We start from the raw sequence: 18789 nt of genomic DNA on the forward strand, positions 1-18789 counted from the left end.
ACGCATTCCTGTGCTCTGGAGGCGTAGCTTCGGAGGGAAGTCTGAAGAAAGGGGCTTGGGCCTGGTCGAACTGTTTTTCCAGAATCTCCAACTCTGCCTTTAACAACTAGCTGGAGGACATAGTGAATCATGTAGGAGATGAAGAGGCAGATATTGGAGTTTGCTGAGACAAACCAACCAAAGAAGAGATGATATCGGAGTTAAATTCATCAGGTGAAAGGAAAATGCTAACACATTAGCTGTTACAGAGTCCTGTACACCCTCCAATATTCAATGATGCTGCTGTGGCAAAGTCAGACACAACTGTCTCAAACAATCAAATGAAACAAATTGATATAATTATGTCACACACAAAAAACAACACATTTAAGTTTGCATTTGAACGTCACACTGTCAGACTTCTGACGTCTTTTATCAATAATGCTGTCTTCCCACATTTCATCTCCACTTGGTGAGTATAACAATAAAATGGTAAAAAACAAAAAGGCATCCAAACTGCTATTAACCAGACTTTGTTAATTGTTGCAACAAACAAAATAATGTGCGTTATAATGTATCTCACTGTGGTTTTACTCTATGAAACCAAACCTGCCCTGCATGACAGAGAGTATATTTATAAAGCTGAAGAGAAACTGGTCACTGTGTTAGAAAAATCCAACTCGGACTTTTCAGCACAGACTGTTTTTCTTTAAAAACGAAGGAAATGGACTTTCCCTGCACCTAATCCCCACATGCACTCTGAGCTGCTGCGTCTGTGTAAAGAGTGCAGACGAATGGGCCAAGAGCAGAGGAAAGAGGGTGGGAATGAGTGAGAGACCATGGGAGACAGCTAGAGGGACAGACGGAGGAATGACAGCAGACACTTTCCACAGAGTGAGTCATGGAAAGCTCCTCAGCAGCACACTGACAGACAGAACGACGCAGTTTGCCCTGCAGTGTCGCCCGTTCTCCCTGACTCATTATTCAACGTTTATTGAATATGAAATGTAAATGATGCCTCCTCCTCCTTCTTCTCTCTGTTTTCTCTCTCCCCCTCTAGTCTTCCTGTATCTGTCCACGGTTAAGTATGTCATGCTACAGGAGCTCAGCCTCAGACAGTTAATGCAGGAAGATTAATTTCCTGATGTTAATTCCAGTTGGAACAGAACACACAGAGGGAAAAAAGCAGCTCTCCAGTCCAGTATTAAACTGGGCGTATGTTCACTCCACCTTTCTGACTAAGCACATAAGGCTATTTCCAGATTTCTGTAGTTTAGACTGAAACCTGGATGGATGTTGTTGGCGGGGACTTTGCTGTTCTGGTAGATAATCTTTTAAAGCTAAAGAAAACTCCTGATCCACCTACATACATTTAAAACAGCTGATTAAATAAACTGCTGAAAGTTTATCTTCTTAAAGAACAAAACATAACGTCTTGTTTAGTCAGACATCCTCAGATGAAGGCAGAAGGCTCCTAAACTCCTCCTAGCATTAAATATATCTGGTATGACAACAATTTTCAATCTTTTCTTTTTTCTTTTTTTTTTGTAACCTAACCAAATGAAAATCTTGATTTATGTCTGTGAATGTGCCCGATTGTCTTGCATGGGGTTTAATAGTTTAAAAGTCCCATTCCTGCACAGGCCACTAGATGCTAAATGTGATTATGCCCCTCAGACAATCTCTTTTTGTCTGCTGCCTGTCTGTTTTACACGTTATTGCCATGGTTCCCAGAGTCATGTGTTGCTAGGAAATCCTCCATTTTGACATCAGCAGACCATCACTGCATGTCCCATGATCGCACCTCACTGGAGCTGGAGGATGCTTGACTGGATATGGGAGGTAGAGTTTCTATTAGAATAATGAATTGACACAGATGCTGATTCAGTGTGTTTATATTAGGGATGCACTTCTGCGCAAAGAGACTTTCCAGCATTTAAGGTGCTGTTCCACCGTGTATTCACATCTTATTATTTGTGTTCCAAACTGACAGACTCTAAGCAGGATAATAATATAATAATAATAAGCTGGCTGCAATTTTGTCATGACAACATTCTGTTTTGGTCATGATGTTTCGGTCTTTGGGCCGAAAACCGAAAATGAATTTTACATGATGAGTGTATTGCATGCATGTTACTCCCTAATTCCCAGCCAACTGTGACCTATTCTAATAGAGGAAGCTAATACAAATAAGAAGATGAAGACAACAGAGAGAAAAACATGGTGAAATCCAGGCCAATGCATTGGTTTGGACTGACGGCGAGACTAAGTTTTTGCTTTATCAGCTCAAAGAACTAAATACTTTTAAATTGGATGGTAGGAAGCCAGCTTAACCGGAAACCACCTAAAACTGTTTTGTCTTCGTTTGGCTTCACCACAGCGGATCATCTGCTTCCCTCTTGCCCGTCCCTTCTGTCCTCTACAACCGTAACTCAACTTGTACTGAAACAACTACTGCCTCCTTCACCAATCTCAAATGGATCAACATTTTGCTTCCATAGTATTTGACCGAGTCATGCAGCAAGTAACACTCAAAAAAGGCATGAAAGAAGTCAGAGGTGTTTTTAACCAAATTGCTTTTGTTGCACCTGTTGTTACTAAGCAACCAAAATGTGGGAGCTGCCGAGATGAACGAAGTCACTGCAGCTTCACTGAATTAATCAACACATTCAAACAAAGGAAAAAAAAACAAGAAAAAAATCACCCTAACCCCAAAGACAATAGATCACCAATGCCAGTTTCATGTCTTTGTGCATCCTCTCCTTCACCAACTGATTCAGGAGTTTCATCTAGATGATGGAGGTTCAGACATTATTTCAGAATGCACAATGAATTAACTGACTACATCTTTGGCCTAAAAGTGCCTGCTGTATTAAAACAAATGTACATTTCGATTCCAGTGCGCTGAAAAACAGGTGCATCACACCTGTCTCAAATGAAAATAAGGAATAAGGAAGTTGCTCCATGTGAAGTGAACACTTCATTTCATGTTCTGTTTTCATAGATGATAGGTTGTAGCAGCATACACACCGTGAGGTCATCCAAACATCTTTAGGAAATTTCAGCTAGTTTTATTGCAAGACTGAGAGAATCACCGCTGTTAAGGAGCCATGATAAAAAATAAATAAATAAAAACACAACAACCTGCAATTGTCATCTTTTATCTTGGACAGCCCTAACACTGGGCTGAACTGTCCTGCTGATGAATAGTTCAGCTGGTGGCTTACAAGGAGTGTTATACAACAACAAACTTGGCAGCAAGGAGGAAGAGGTGAACAAAGAAAAAAAGAACACTGGAAATGAACTACCACATATTGCAAAAGTATATGGAGCTGGCAGGATGTGTGGGTAAGATAAAGTAACTTTGACAGGAGGAGAGACGGCCCCAGAGAACTCAAGTCCCAAACAAAAGGCAGAGAAGAAACAGAGGAGGTCTCTGACCCTCACAAGGAGACCCTCTGATGACCCAGCAGAGACAGGAAACAGGAAGTGTGACCCCTGACCTCCTTTTTGGGGGGTGGGGGAAGAGGTGATTCTGTTACACAGCAACACATGACTGTGCCCAGTGACATCAAAACCAGGATGTGTGGATCAGCTCAGAGACTTGAGGCGAAGCATCGGCTGCTCGTGACTATGAATCGCTGACAGTTCAACAAAAATGAAACGATTTTAACAAATTCATTTCAGAGAATAAAACGCACACGGGAGACACAACGGATGGAAACTGTGTGTGTGTCGTGGTCCCTGATAAGTAAGCCTGGTGCATGGCTTCTACAGCAGAGGTTTTAAATGGAGGCTGTGTGATAATTGCGCCCAGTGGGGTGGTAGAGGTGTGGGAGTGAAGGGGGGGGAGAGGTGACCCTGAGAGGGGCCTCAGGGTTGATGGTGGAAGGATGGAGGAGGAGAGGACAAGGAGGCAGCGAGAGGTGGAGGTATGGAGGTAAGAAGAAATGGGTGGCAGTGGTAGAGGGGATGGTTGGGCCTCATTAGCAGGCCGACTAATTGGAAGGAAAAAGGCACTCATATGCTCTGTCTGACCTCCCAGTCAGCAGGGGAGAAAGCCACGGTGGGAGAGGGGTGTGGGAGAATGTGTGTGAGTCTGCAGATGGGGGGGGAGGGGGTTGGTATCTCATAGTCGGATTCCAAAAGTTAAGGAGGCATAACTCCTCAAATCCTAAACTTGCCATGAAGTCAGGAGGCTCCGGAAAATGGAAGGATAACATACGTATGTGCAACGCTGCCTATACAAGCGCCCCACAGCTTGTCAGAGGTTTACACCCAGTGTCACACTTCATTTACAGAACCCTCATGGCTAATCCCAACTCACAAACATGTCAGCATAACAGACATCTCTCCTCCTTCACTTCCAGAGCAGTTGAACTCCACACATAAAAACCAGGAGGGCAAGAGGACAGAGGCCCTGAGGGGTGTATTAAATAACGCTTCAAGACCCTTCAGTAAATAACATCAAACAGTGGTCAGTCCCTTTGACTGCAGTGACCATAGTGCCTAGGTTAGCAAGTGTAATGTTATGAAACAGCAGGCCTTGTCTGTCACCCATGGTGTCTATTAGTCTGATTATATTTACATTAACTACAGTAACTACCACTAGTTACAATGATATAACTAGTGATATATTTTATCACTGTAAGTGTTGTTGTTTTTACAGCCACTTGTACGTGCACATCCTGTACCACAGCTGCATGCATCTGTACACATGTTCTCTAAATATGTGTGCACAGTAAAAAAAAGTGCTCTAGTGTGAGAGTTATATATCAGCGAGAGTATACGGTGCGAGCGTGCACAAGGTGTCGAGCGCACACCACCCAGGCGTTTGTGGCTACACAGGAAGTGAGACTGTGTGATGGAATTTGTGGTGCTCAGGTTCTGGTTTATTTTCCACCTTGGATTCCTGTCCTACCTGCAAGATTTTCCCAGGTTCTGGCTTCAATTAGGCTGGGAAGCTGGGGAGGAGTGGGAGGGGATCTAGGAGTTTAGAGGAGGGGAGGGGAGGGTGGGGGAGGGAGGAGGAGGGAGGAGGAGGGTGGGTGGCTAGAGGAGGGAAGGGCGACAGAACTGGAGTCTGTCACACACAACTCAGCACAGCTGGGTGGATGGAGAGAGAGGCAGTGAACGGGGAGAGATAGAGAATGATAGACATGAAAGCTATGCCAATAAAAGAAGGTGCTAAAAAACACTCATGCATTTTGTAGATGTTTGTTATTCTTTCCATGCAAGAGCAATTTTACTGGCCTATATGAAAGTTTTTTTGCCAAAAAAATATTTTTCTTGCTTGTGGTAGTGTAGATGTATTCCTTCAAATAGGCTTATACTCCACTTCAACTGGTCAATCCCAGGTTTATGTGGGTTTTTCACCAGTGGGAATATGTTTAATCTGCATTAACTCGCAGGTCAAATAACTCCTGCAATGCACGCATGTTTTCATCGGCCTCAGCTCCAGGCAGCGTCGATGGAAACATAAAACCCAAGTGAACGCACTCATTCCATCTCCATCTGTTCCGTTTTTGCCAGAAATGTTTCACTTCAGTACAACTGTATGATGCGCGTTCATCTTTAGTGTAGCCTTAGCATTAATGTTTGCAGCAATCCTTACTTTTTAAAACCTAAATATCTGTGACATCATAATTCCTTCATCATAATCCTTTTTTGGCAGTTTAAAAATGTTTAAAAATCCCAGGTGTGCCCACTAATTTTGGTGTGAAAGAGACTAAATTGAACTAAAAAAGAGGCTGTCAGAATAATCCCAGGAGGTCTGACCCAACAAATGGCAAACTCATCGGACAAATGAGTGGGAAACTCTCTGTAATCAAAGACCAATCACATAATTGGCCTATTTTGCCACTAGCTCAACCATCTCCTGTGAGATTAGCTGTTCGGAGGAGAAACCCAATACTCTGGGAAGTTAAACAGATGTTCAGAAAAACAAACTCATTCCTCTACAACAAGAACACATCATCAAAATAATATGCTCTAATTTAGGAGGCTCACGTTCGTCCTTCTGCACAGGAAACAACAAACAGTGAAGTTCCCGCCGAGAAAACTCCATCACGGAGTCTCATCGACTTGATGACACAGTCGTGGAGAGAGCGTGTCGAGATAATCGGCTTCACCAGGCTGCGTAAACAAGGCGTAGCGCACAGACAGGACCTCACAGGAGAATTTGTGACACAGTGTAAGCATGCACATGTTAAAATGTCCGTGGCTCCTCACAGCCCTGCACTGTTTAAAGATTCCAAGTCAACGAGCAATAACCACAGCACAGAGCCATTTCTCTTCATCATTTACAGCACACAGCTCACTTTAAACTTGGCCGCAGCGCCGTCATGACATCAGCTGCTTTAGGCGTGAGAAAATGCTGTTTTATGAGCACAGGCGACCGGCTTCATGAGTTTTTTTTCCTTCTTGGTGTTTAGTTTAGCCACAACACAGAGGCACAAAGGCAAGGGTCTCCCTGCCAGACTGTCTCTGTATCGGCTGATACTCTGATCAACACTGACAACGTGAGAAATGACACATTTCCGCCGCATAGCTGCATTTCACAGGACCATCATCACAGAACACTTAAGAGTGGAGAAATGTAACATCAGGGGGATTAAAGATTCTTTGGAGGGGTCCCATGTTCCCCCTTCACTGTTGGAGTGTGTAGCAGACCTTATATTTTATGAAACAATCTCACGTACTGCGGGCTGGGACACATTCATACTTTAAAAAGTGGGTCATTTCAAGCTGGAAGAACCGTTGGTTTCATTCACTGTTCACAAGAGGAGGACCATATTCATTCTAGGGGAAAATGTTTGCAGGATAAAAGAGCCTTACAGGACTTGTAAAGACTAGTGTGCAAGTAGAGCTGAAGGACAATAATTCTGCACCAACGTTAGCCTGGAGCTCTGAACATTCTGTATAACACGCTCACACACAACACACATCAAGTGACTGAAACACAGAGTTTATTTATCAGCATGGCAGTGAGCTGGTGGACTTCCAGGAACGTCTTCATACATATAAACAGGGCAGATGAAAGTAATTATCTGTGAGTTGTGGCCTACTTTCTCATATAAGATGGCTAATTGGTGCATTTGCTGTTAGACCTGCAACATCCAGGGCTGGTGGTCTTTCAACTGGCGAGGAGGCGGAGATCTCGTAAAAGTGCTTTTAACTAAACAACATCACTTTCTCTGGTGCCTTCAGAGGTTGTTAACAACACATCAGTTCAGCGCAGAGCAGCTCAGACCATGAAGTACTGCGTCGAGTCAATGGACATTTAGCAGCGTTATAATGTGACTTTAAAGCTCTGTCTCTTTGGTGAAATGTGACATTTGACAGCCCATTTGTTCCCGTTAGTGTTGTCTCCAAGGATTGCCTTCATACTAACTAACTAACTACAATAATAACAACCTTAACCGTAACCCCTTCTTTTGACAACTACTGGATGGATTACAATTACATTTGTTAGGATTCAACTTGATTTAGTGTTACTTCAGACACTTCAGACACCGACGCAACAATCTGCAGCATGACATCAAAAATGTGACACATTCAGATGAATTTTTAAAATTCAAAAGATGGGTGGTAAACACTGTGCACTATAAAGTAAACAGGGAGTGATTTCTGTCTTGTTGAGACATGTTTGTGAAAAACATGAAACACAAACACCATAAATTAAGGCCACAAACATTTCCTCTGTGAGCAGTCTGGCAACAAAAATGCAATATTTTAGACTTCGCAAAGGGTGAAATTCATTGCACGGCTATTGTATTATATTGCATCACATTTTAAGGCGTTTCTGTTATTTTGTGCACCTAAAATGTAGAAATGATTTGTGGTGAAAAAAGAAAGAAAATGTGTGTAATCCAATTTCTGCAGAAACTGAAAAAAGGCACAGCTATGAGTCATAGGCAGTTTAACTGCATGTGAAATATGCAATCAAGCACAGCCAGTTTTTGTCAGATGTTAATCCAGCCCATTGAAGTCGAGATCAGAAGGGAAGTTGGAGGTCGGGCAGAAATGTGTTTCATTCTGTTGTATGGTCATCAGATATGGGATTAATAGCTCCCACGAGAAGAGAAAATCTGCATAAATATTAGGCATTTATGTAAACAGGATTAAACGACCACATGTGTGCCACGTCATCACTGGCCAGCCTCTGATTTGACTGTGAACCGAAAATGTATTTCCCCTGTAAATCTCATCAAGACGAGCCACACGGTAAACAGTCTGCGCTGCAGCCGCCCTGCTTCCAATCAACTGGGTACAAATGTTGGTCCCTGTCAGAGCAGGAAGTTTTGAAAGGCTTATTGCATTAGAGCGAGAGTGTGTACTTGTCCTGTCTTTTTATGATTAAAGGATGGATTTGGCTCATTATAACTGTATGTGGGTTTGGGCCGTCGCAGCGATTGGTGAAAACATTGAACGACACAGCTGGAGAAGAAGTCAGAGGAAAAAGACAAACACACAGTCAGGGGTTCGAGGAGGGCGGGCGGGCGGGGGACGGAACACCTCACAATCCTGCTGTTCCTGCTTAGAGCATGACCAGCGTGCATGAGGTAATACAGCCCGGGTAATAAGAAAATTACAGCGTCTCAACCCACAACCCTGTGTTTCTGTTTTTCTTGAGGGCCTCTGGTTGTCAGAGTGGGGAGGGGAGGAAGGCTCCATCGTTGTTCTTAAGATCTCTTGGGGTGTTTAAACAGGAGAGGAGGTTTGTAATCCACTGAGACAGACCTGCAGCACTCAGACGCTCCTGCTCACAGACGAACACACGCAAACACACTTTTTGGTGTGTGTGTGTGTCTGCGTGTGTATGTGTGTGTACACGTTTGGGAGGGGGGAGGTCGTTAAAGGTGGTCGACGGCAACGTGTTGACAGCTACAAGTGCAACCACCAAGAACCAGGAACTACAAGGAGATCTGTGGGCTGATATATCAACCTACCGAGGCTGCCTTTGAACCTCCGTGCAAGTGTCTCTGGGCTCAGACAGCCCACTCCAAAAGGTGGTTTCCATGGTGATGGCGGCAGTAAAAAGGGTCTCTTTGGCCTTAAACACAGCTTTGGGAGGGCTTACTGTGGATGGATGGACAAAAATGTTGCTGCCTATCACAGGCAACAAATCCTGTCCCCGTCAGAGAATGTGGTTGTGTCAGGTGGTGACACTGGTGAATAAGGCAGCGGTTTCTTTTCTTTCTTTTCTTTCTTTTCTTTCTTTTCTTTTTTTTTTGCAGCAGAGCAGCTGAGACCAAAAATAAAGTCTTCTCAGAAGTTTCCTGTCAACGCTCTTTTGCCGTGTTTGAAAAAGAACAAGGATTTGACATCACCTTGAACACGAGTTCCCAGTGGAGTTTATCTTAAATATGAGAGAGAACAGCAACATTCTCACTTTTCCCCAACGTTTACAAGTGAAGATGTCAGCAGCAGCATCTCCATCCAGACCCCATTCACAGGAGACCACAGAGGAGTGGGCACATCGAGAATACACACACACACACACACACACGCCATGAGAAACACACTCTCTCTGCTCACCTGGTTAATGTGTTTGAGTTTGTCTATGATCTGGCTGATGATTGGCTCGGGCGGCTTGTTGCTCTTGGACTCAGAGGCTGGGTGTAGTCGCTTCAGACCGGGCCCAGGAAACCTGTCAGCACAGAGAATAAGAAAAACGGACTCATTTCTTTTGTTGTGGAGTGTCAAAGAAAGCTTAGATCGAACCTTTTATGAGGGAAAGACACAATGAAGTGACCAACGCTCCTTCAGTGCAAGCAAGGCATTTACTGCCATCTAGTGTTGATAAGAGGAATGGCAGCACTTCTGGTTTTTAGTTTATGTGGCAAACTTGTGAGGCTGGAAAGTTCATTTGAAATGTAACACTGACCAAAGAACTTACTTTTCCAATAGTGGAGACATTATTTATATAGTTAAAGAGGGATTACCATTTTTTACCAACAGCTGAAATTGAAAGACAGCTTTAATAAACATTAAAGAGGCTCCTCTTGTGCACAAAGACAGTATTTCTTATATGTCCAGATAATTTAGAACTATAAAACGTGGACTTTCAGTCAGCACAAAGAAGCTGCTGGTATAATAGGTTTTACAATTATGAGTTTAACTAGGAGGCGACAACATCCTCAAAGGAGTTAAACTATTATGTAAAGTCTGCCTGGTGATTAATTTCATGCACATTAAACCGAGTAATTAGTGGCTTTTTAATCATATTTGCTGTTAATGAGAGGACATTAGCAGAGATGTGCTTTTGTCCTGCTCTGGCAGCATGTTTAGGAACGAGCAGCTCGCAGGCAGGTTCTTACATGACTTTATGAGTATCTTAGGAGACGCCGCTCTGTTGACAGCAGTGTATGTTATCAAGAGGAGGAGCTGGTGAGACAGAAAGGCACATTTCTCTTCATTTGTTGTCTCTCATGTCAAAATGTCCCTGCAGGTGCTGCTTGATCTTCTGACACTGCTGATAATTAACCCCTTCCAGACAAACAAGTGCAGCTAAAGAGGAGGAGAAAAGCAGCTTCTTCTGTGCACATGACGCAAATGGAGTGTAGCCACAGTATGATTGATAGCATTATCTTCCCTAGACACAGTGATATGAGCAGGAAGCAGTGTAAACATCATCTGCTATAAGGCGTTGGCAAAATGAAGGATAAAATGGCCGCGAAAAAAAACAAAGAAAACAGACCCTTTTGAGTATGTGTGCACGCGTGCACATGCGTGTGTACGTGAAAAGCATGAGGTCATACTCTGCTCTATTTTTTGACATTGCTGTGAGCGCACACACACACACACACTCTTACCTGCCTTCTCCATTCATCACTTTCCCCCTGTCCCCAAAGTCTGACTTTTTATTAAACTCAAATTACATTTCCTGGCTATTTATTCTTCTTATTAGCCATGATCTCACCCCCTCTCTGCTGCTAATTATCACATTAATAATGGAAAGAGATGTACAATCCATTAAGGAGGAGAACAGAGGAAATATGGTAAGAGGAAGGTGGATTTGAGAGAGAGAGATTTGAGTGAGGATAAGGAGCTGAGGCAGGTTAGTGTTTCATGCTACAAATGCAGGATCATTTTACGGAGACTACATTTTAGACGTATCACCCCTAAACCCCTCTAACTGCTGATAGTCTCAGTTGTCAGTTTGTTATCTGATCGTTTCCCTGTTATTGTTTGCTGATCAGATTGGTTGGTTGCAATGATAACCTAATCTAATCTGACACCAATTACCATGCTATTAGGTCCAGTCTGAAAGCGAGAATAAACATGGGGGGGGTTGTTGTAGTCAGAGTCACACTGCTTAATGGATGACAACTCCAGTCAGGATCAGAAGGAGAGGTATGACATGTGGTGTGTAATCAGTGGAGCTGTTACTCTGTGTCACATCATGATGAGCATTATTGCTGCAGTTGTGTTTGTAGACAAGACCAGAAATGCACATATGAAGTAGATGCATGTGATACTTCTTCTCCCTTTATGGGTCACCACAGATGACATGAACCTTCTTTGTGGTCTTCTTCTCTTCCTCCTGCCCTGCAGCTCCATTATGTCCAATATAATCACTGTCCCTCCTCTGCAAGTGACCAAATCAACCTGGACTCTCTTACTTTATTTTCAAACTGTCCAACCTGTGCTGCCCCCTGGAATATGCTAATTTCTAATCCTGTCCATTCTCGTCACTCCCAACCCAAAATCCCCAAGACTGATTAATCTGTAATCTGATGTCAAATGACAAATTGTCAGATATATATATGTATGCATGATATTTTCATCTGAAGAGGACATAGTTATTTATAACTTAATACCTTTGTCTTGAATGAAATATCTGAACATCTATTAAATGGACTGACCTGAAACATTTATCAAAGATGTCCACAGTGTCCACACGATAAATCCCTGCAGTGTCACTTGTGATTGCCTGACTTCTCCTTCACTGTTACCGCAAGGTTTAAATTATTGAAAAGGGTCATTGTGAAATGTGGTGGAGATAGTCGTGTTCCCTGGATGTAACGACGTGCACCTTCAGTGAGTACAGAGAGCTCAACACGCTGCAACTTCAGAAAACACATGCAAAGCATGATCATGCATCTTCTCCTCTTGAGTTTATACCAACAAATAAATAACAAAAAAAATGGAGAAAATATTAGCATACATTTGAAAATGCGTGCACCATGCATACACAAAATGAAGTAGAAATATAAAAAACACAAAAAAAATCACCACAACAGAAGCAGAAAAGTTTCACACGCCATATTTTTGATGAGACTAAGTCAGGCGTCTGCAACCTTCTGTATTAAAAGAGCCATTTAAATGTAATCTGGAGCCGCAAAACCTAATTGATCCATAAAATGAAGCTAACATCATGTATAAAGTTTTATACATATACTATATGTAAGAAAACATAGTTTGTTGCATTTATGAAATATAGACAGGACTGTGTACGTCTTCATACAAATGACTTCATTTAAGTGCTAGGATTTAATTTCTTGCACAAGTTTAGAGTAGAATAGAATAGAATAGAAATTCTATCGGCTTCTGGGATGTTTTCAATATAGCATTTGACGTAGACGCATATTTTAGTGGACGGAATATTAAACCACTTTCATTGCGCCTTGATCCCTAAAAGTGTTCACTTTGAAAGAGATAACAAAATAAATAAATAAAATAAAGATAAACATAACTTTTCAAAACTACAGGGAGCCACTGCAGCGGCGCTGAAGAACCACAAGGCTAATAAGTGCTGTATACTGGAAAAGAAGGCTGAAATAATGTTAAACACAAAGTACTATATTAACTATATTAACTATATTAACTCCAACTAAAAGAAAAGTCTAATTCCTGTTTTTTGAACTTTTCTGCTTTATCAATGTATGTCCTAAATGAAATGTTCACAGTTGACACAGCACAGGATCATTTATCAGCTCTCTCACACACACACACACACACATAACCTCACACTGTCATTACATCCAAAAGAGGATGTAATATTTTGAAATGTCACATCTGTTATCACAGTTATCTACTTTTTTTTTAATGGAAAAGTGTTGCTCCCTGATCTTGGCTTCAGGTGGGAAAATAATATGCCTGATAAAATGCCCCACATTTAGCTCCAAAGATCACTCCTCGGGTATCAGAGAAATTTAGTAGCCAACCCCTGTGGCACTTATCCCCTCCAAACAGCCAATCTAAATGTATCTGCATCAGACAATGTCTGAATGAATGCCATGTTTGGCTCCAGAGAAGGTTCTATCTGGAGGATAAATGGAAGATGATCCAAAGCAAATCGTAGAGTGAATTTGCAGGCATATGCCCTCACAGATGACATGGAGAATTGCTTGCCGCGAGACATTCTAATCTCCTCATCATTTGCACTCCTTCCGCGCCTCTCTGCACCTTCCTATCAGAGTGTGGTCCAGCTTGTAATCATTCCCCCAGGACCGCTTTGCTCCTTGCCAACCTGATGTCTCCTGCTCAGATTGAGGCTCTTCCTCCTTTGAGAGTGACTCTTTTTTTTCGGGCAGTTTGAGAAAGCACACAAATTATTCACAGTCCACGGAAACCAGTTTTAAAACATTAACCTGCAGCACATCGCGCCTGACATGTGTGCCTTGACAATAATTAAACTCTACATACAATTTACAAGGCACGGAAATGGATGATATCTGCGACGATCTAAGCCAAATTGAAATTGGGGCCAGTTGACCGGGTGTGCTGAACAGTAGGAAGTTATGATTTGTATGGCCAGAGAACAGAGGGCAAGTGAAATATTGCGAAAACCAAATGAGGTTCTACAGGGTGCACAGGAGATGTCGGATGAAGGAGGAGAGCTCGATCGAAACTGCAATTAACTAAGCAAGAAGAAGGTGACAGCAAGCCTGACATTAATAACATCCCACAGAGCCAAAGTCAAGATTTACACTCACTCTCAGAGGGAGGGGGGTTGGCTTCGTGTGAAGCTCATCAGCTCTGGGCAAACTTACCCTTCAGCTCACCTACTCTCTCCTGGATGTGCAGCTGGAGTGTTGGGAACTGAGGGATTGGAACAGACTATAGCCGATAGCTGATCATTTAGTAGGTCTGTAAATCTCAGCAGAAACGTCCGGCAGTGTGGTGTGTGTGTGTTAGAAGGGTGGATTTGTCTGTGGGTGTCTTACTTGTCTGTCATCTCCTGCCCATTCCAGCAGAGGGAGTGGTTTGCTGGAGCAGGCTCACGGTTGCATAACGCTTCTCCAAGTCCACTGTAGAAGGAGCTGAAGCCCCGCAGGTTAGAAATGAACTCCCTGAGGAAGAACAAGAAAGGAAATGTTCAATAGAGAGTGACAGAGAATAAAACTTTTCAATGAGTCATATTTGCCTGCAGGTACAAGTTGTCCTATTGAAAAAAAGGATAACATAAGACAAAGATGAAAAAGGCAGAGATAGAAAAAGAAAGGGGAATTCAAAGTTGGAACAGTGAAAAGTGTGCTGATGAATTCCCCTCAGGAAGAAAGGAGTAAAGGAGCTGGAATAAGCGCTGTCTCCATTTGTAATTGACATTAATCTCCCCATTTTGCTGCCAAGTCCAGAGGCCCATGAGGCAAAAGTACACTGTTCACTTAAGCCTGTTACTGCATTAGGCCTGGTGAAAAGAAAGGAAACCTGTCCACAGTGTCAGGGACTATATAACAACAAAGTGCTGCTTCATCAGCAGGGAGTGTGGGTCTCAGTCTGGACCACAGTCGCAGATCTCCTCACCTGCGGAGGCCGGCCAAAGTCTCATCAGAGTCTGAGGGTGAAGGCTGTGCACCGCGGGCTGTGGAGGCCCCGGGAGGCTGTGGAGGAGGAGATACGACGGAGCGCGAGGCCCGCTGAGGAGTGTGTGCACACATCCCGTTCACCTGTAAACGACAGAGGAGAGAGGAGAAGATCAGACAGCGGTCATGAATGAGGGAACTCACTTGTGCTTCATTCATGGTCCATGGCTGTTTATTCAGCCTCTTAATATCAATGACACAGCAGACAGTGAGAACCTGTCAACAGCCAAACTGCCGGCCACAGTCAGCTGAGCCCCTCTGCACATTGTCATCTGTTTTTGTTTGTTTATTTTTGCGGAGGGATGAATGCATGGGGGATTTGCATAACAAACAAGTCATTGTATCCTCTGCCAGCCGTTTACGCCTTGTTTCTAATCATAACACTCCAAAACTGTGAGCGGGAAAGAGGCCTCTCTTTTGGCTTCTTCTGTCCCCACATAAACGCCATTGTGTTTCCACGCGGGTGACACAACAATAATAAATAAACCGTCCCTCTCTGTATCTCAGAGATAATGGACCTGACACATTCTTTTCAGGTGCAATAAAAATGCAAATGGCTGTTAATGTTTAGCTTGTGGTTTAACGATTTGCTGTAGGTTTAATTTCCCTGCGGGATACTGGCCGAGGTTTAATTCTGCCATGTAATGTTAACAGCTAATTGTGCCCAGCTCCTGTTTAAGTGAATAGGCTGGCACCACTGCTGCTGAATACTGATGGAGCCTGATAGAGCAGCAAAATGGACATCTTCATCTGGTGGTCACTGAGGCCAAAATCACACACACACACACACACACACAAACACACACTCTCTCTCTCACACACACGCTGCCTGCACCTGCGCACAGACAGAAACAAACACTCGCTGAAGAATTTTCAGCATAAACAAAAAAATGAATCATTTAATGTTATTATTCATTTGAATATAATGCACCTAAGCCCATTAATATGATGAACAAGCACTCCTACATAATAGCCTCACTGCCAACACACACACACACACACACACTTGATTGGTGCTTGTATGCTGACACACAGAAATGCTGATTAGTTGTAAAACAGAATCATCAGGGTTAATCAATACAGCTTTGTCATCCAAGGGTACAGCGATAGCCACAACGTGCACACACACAGAGTCACAGATGGTTTAGTTCTCCCACACCAGAGATATACTAATTCACTGATCCCCAACATCCCTGACTAGCCATCTTCACTAATACTCCCCTCCTGCAAGAAACACGCACACACTCTTCAGCCCATTGTCTTAGCCGCGCCACGTTCTCCCTCCACATCTTCCTCCTCTAACTCTCTTGTTCTTCTGCGCTTCGAGCGAATGCCGCTGCTCCCACAGGCCATGATTAATGTGATTGGAGCTGGGCTCCCCCTTTTTTCCCCCTGGAAGCCGTAGGGGAGTTGTGGCACAAGGGACTAACTGATTCCCCACCACTGCCACCACTGCCCAACCCCAAACCCCCACCTCCGCACGTTGATTGTTCCTGGATTCTTAAAGGCAAGGGCTTATTAGCGGGGTATTAATATCGCCCCGGGCTGGACTAACACAACCAACAGGAGAGTGTGCAGATAAAGCCATGCCTCAGCATGGAAGTATCTGTACACATTTATCTGCACTGAGCAGCCTGTCTCACTGAGCGAGAACTGTGCTGACGGCCTGTAATCCGACACACACTCTTACACAAACGTCTTGGCTTACACGAGCGTGCACTTGCACACCTGCATCTCAAGGCTCCATGTGGTGATCTGCTTGTGCAAACAGAGTGGAAAGATAAATTCCAAACAAATCTATATTGATGCGCGTGGATCCTGGCGCTCTAAACGTATAATCGGCTTACACATTCATCTTGATGACAATGAGTTATTAATAAACAAACATTTCCAGGAGGAACGATGATACTATCAGTGTGGCAAAGGTGGCAGGGGGCCATACACAGCTAGAACAACATACTGGAGACTATATGGAGAGTAATGTGTGTTTCAGGCTCAGGGGGAGAGACTGAGTCAGCACCTAACCTTCCTCCACTTTCCTCCCTGCACTGTTGTCACCAGCATGTAGGAGCCTTCGGGTGAAACACTACAGGTCTTTTTTCCAGCTTTTCATAAACCAGGAGATTCTACAACATGATATAACTTGTTTGACAATGTCTTGATTTGACTTTGAGACCTGAAACTGATATGTAGTGTTTTTAGTCTGTAATCTGTTGAACATAAAACAATTTTTTGTTATTTATTGAAATGCTCTTTACGTCTGGATGACTGGTCATAAATCCAGTATAGAAGAGAACACACTGGCTCAGGCAGAGTGGAGTTGGTAGCACTGTGAGGACAGCTCCACTCATACTGACGACATTGTGTCTGAATCAATGAGTGAAGTTTGTGTGTGTGTGTGTGTGTGTCCGGCACTATCTTATTTACTGATGGCTATCAGGACATGAAGCGTTCAAAAGTGTTAAACAACTATTGTTTAGGTCAACTGTTCCACGGTTTGCAGGGGATGCTGGTGCCAATCCCAGCGGACATGGGGCGAAACAGGTCATCATGTCCATCACAGAGACACATGAAGACAAATAACATTTCACTCTCACACTCACACCTACCCAATTTAGAGTGTCTAATTTAACTAATCCCCATATTGCATGTTTTTGGACTGTGAGGAAACTGGGGAGAACATGCAAACTCCATGCAGAAAGACCAAAACATTAACAATCATCCAAAATGCTGCATCCCCTGTATTCCTGCCTGCCAAAACCCTTGACCTCTGACCTTCCCCTACATAATTTGCATGTGTTTTCTTTCTTTTTTGCAGAGTCAGGCTGATTCTTGCATGCAATTTACCTAATCCCCATATTGCATGTTTTTGGAGTGTGGGAGGAAACTGGAGAACCTGGAGGGAACACACACACACACACACGGGAAGAACAGACAACCAATCATTCATAAGTTAGACTTTTACTTTTCCAGCTCACAACACTTTTAAATGTACATTTTAACAAGTCATCTTTAAATAAATGTTCATGTATATTAGAGACAATGATGTTTGCTAAAGTGTGAAAAAGTCATTATGTTGCTTAGTTGATCTGTATTTTAGCTAAAAAATTGAATGTTCTAATTCTACCGTTTATCTAGGAAACTGTTCATCTGTCACAATAACATAACGTCAGGATGTGTGTGCAGTTGTGAATAGCAGTGAAATACACGTATTCACACACACTGAATAAATTCACCAACTCAGAAATCTTTTCCAAATATTATTGTAATAGTATTTTTATATGCAGATGACATGACGAGAATTTCAAACGTCTCATTCACAGTTTCATTCAGAGCTGTAAAAATCTGTCAAAGTCATGATGTGTGAGAGACGCAAATGATAGAAAGACAATTACTGAGTATGAATTATCATTATTAAGAACACTTTTTTTCTCTAAAGTGAAATAGGAAACTAAAGTCTAATGTGATAGATTTACTAAGAAGGTGCAACAAGAAATAAATGTTTTTTAACAGAGGAAATGACTCTTTATTACAAATGAATGCAATGGTATCAGATTTTTTTCTTGCCATTTTAAAAAAAAAATTTTTGTAGAAAGACTAAAAAATTTTTTTTATTCAGTAATAACCAGATACATGGTCAAACAAACTGCTTATTATAAACTATGAGGGTTTGTGAGACCTATGAAATAATAAATAAGATGATATGTTACAGCACTTACAGTAGAAACACAGTTTATTGCATTTTCTTGTGTGTTCTAAAACCTCAAGTGGCTTTTATATCTGATCTCTGCATCCACACTGGCCTCATATTTTTTGAATGGATTCATATGTAAGAAAAAGCAGCAGAGATTTAATTAGAGCTTGTTTCCTTAGTAAAACAACAGTTTGGATGTAATTGGATTTGAGTTATTTTTGGAACAAAAAAAGAAGTAAAAAAAAAGAGAGCACATGAAAGTGTGTTTCTGACAATGTCACAGGGTCACGAAGGGAAACTATA

General features: G+C 42.6%; 1 protein-coding gene across 1 annotated transcript in view; it reads right to left on the reverse strand.

Moving 5' to 3' along the window:
* The window catches only part of gpc3 (glypican 3), a 103431-nt gene that overhangs the window by 19776 nt on the left and 64866 nt on the right, over positions 1–18789 (reverse strand). Inside the window, exons 4-6 of the mRNA XM_044039446.1 lie at positions 14734–14876; positions 14154–14279; positions 9520–9631 (exon numbers count right to left, since the gene is read on the reverse strand). Coding sequence (XP_043895381.1) covers positions 9520–9631; positions 14154–14279; positions 14734–14876 — 381 coding nt within the window. The remainder of the gene's footprint in view (positions 1–9519; positions 9632–14153; positions 14280–14733; positions 14877–18789) is intronic.

This window comes from Solea senegalensis, linkage group LG12 (genome assembly GCF_019176455.1).
Source record: "Solea senegalensis isolate Sse05_10M linkage group LG12, IFAPA_SoseM_1, whole genome shotgun sequence".
Taxonomy (NCBI): domain Eukaryota; kingdom Metazoa; phylum Chordata; class Actinopteri; order Pleuronectiformes; family Soleidae; genus Solea; species Solea senegalensis.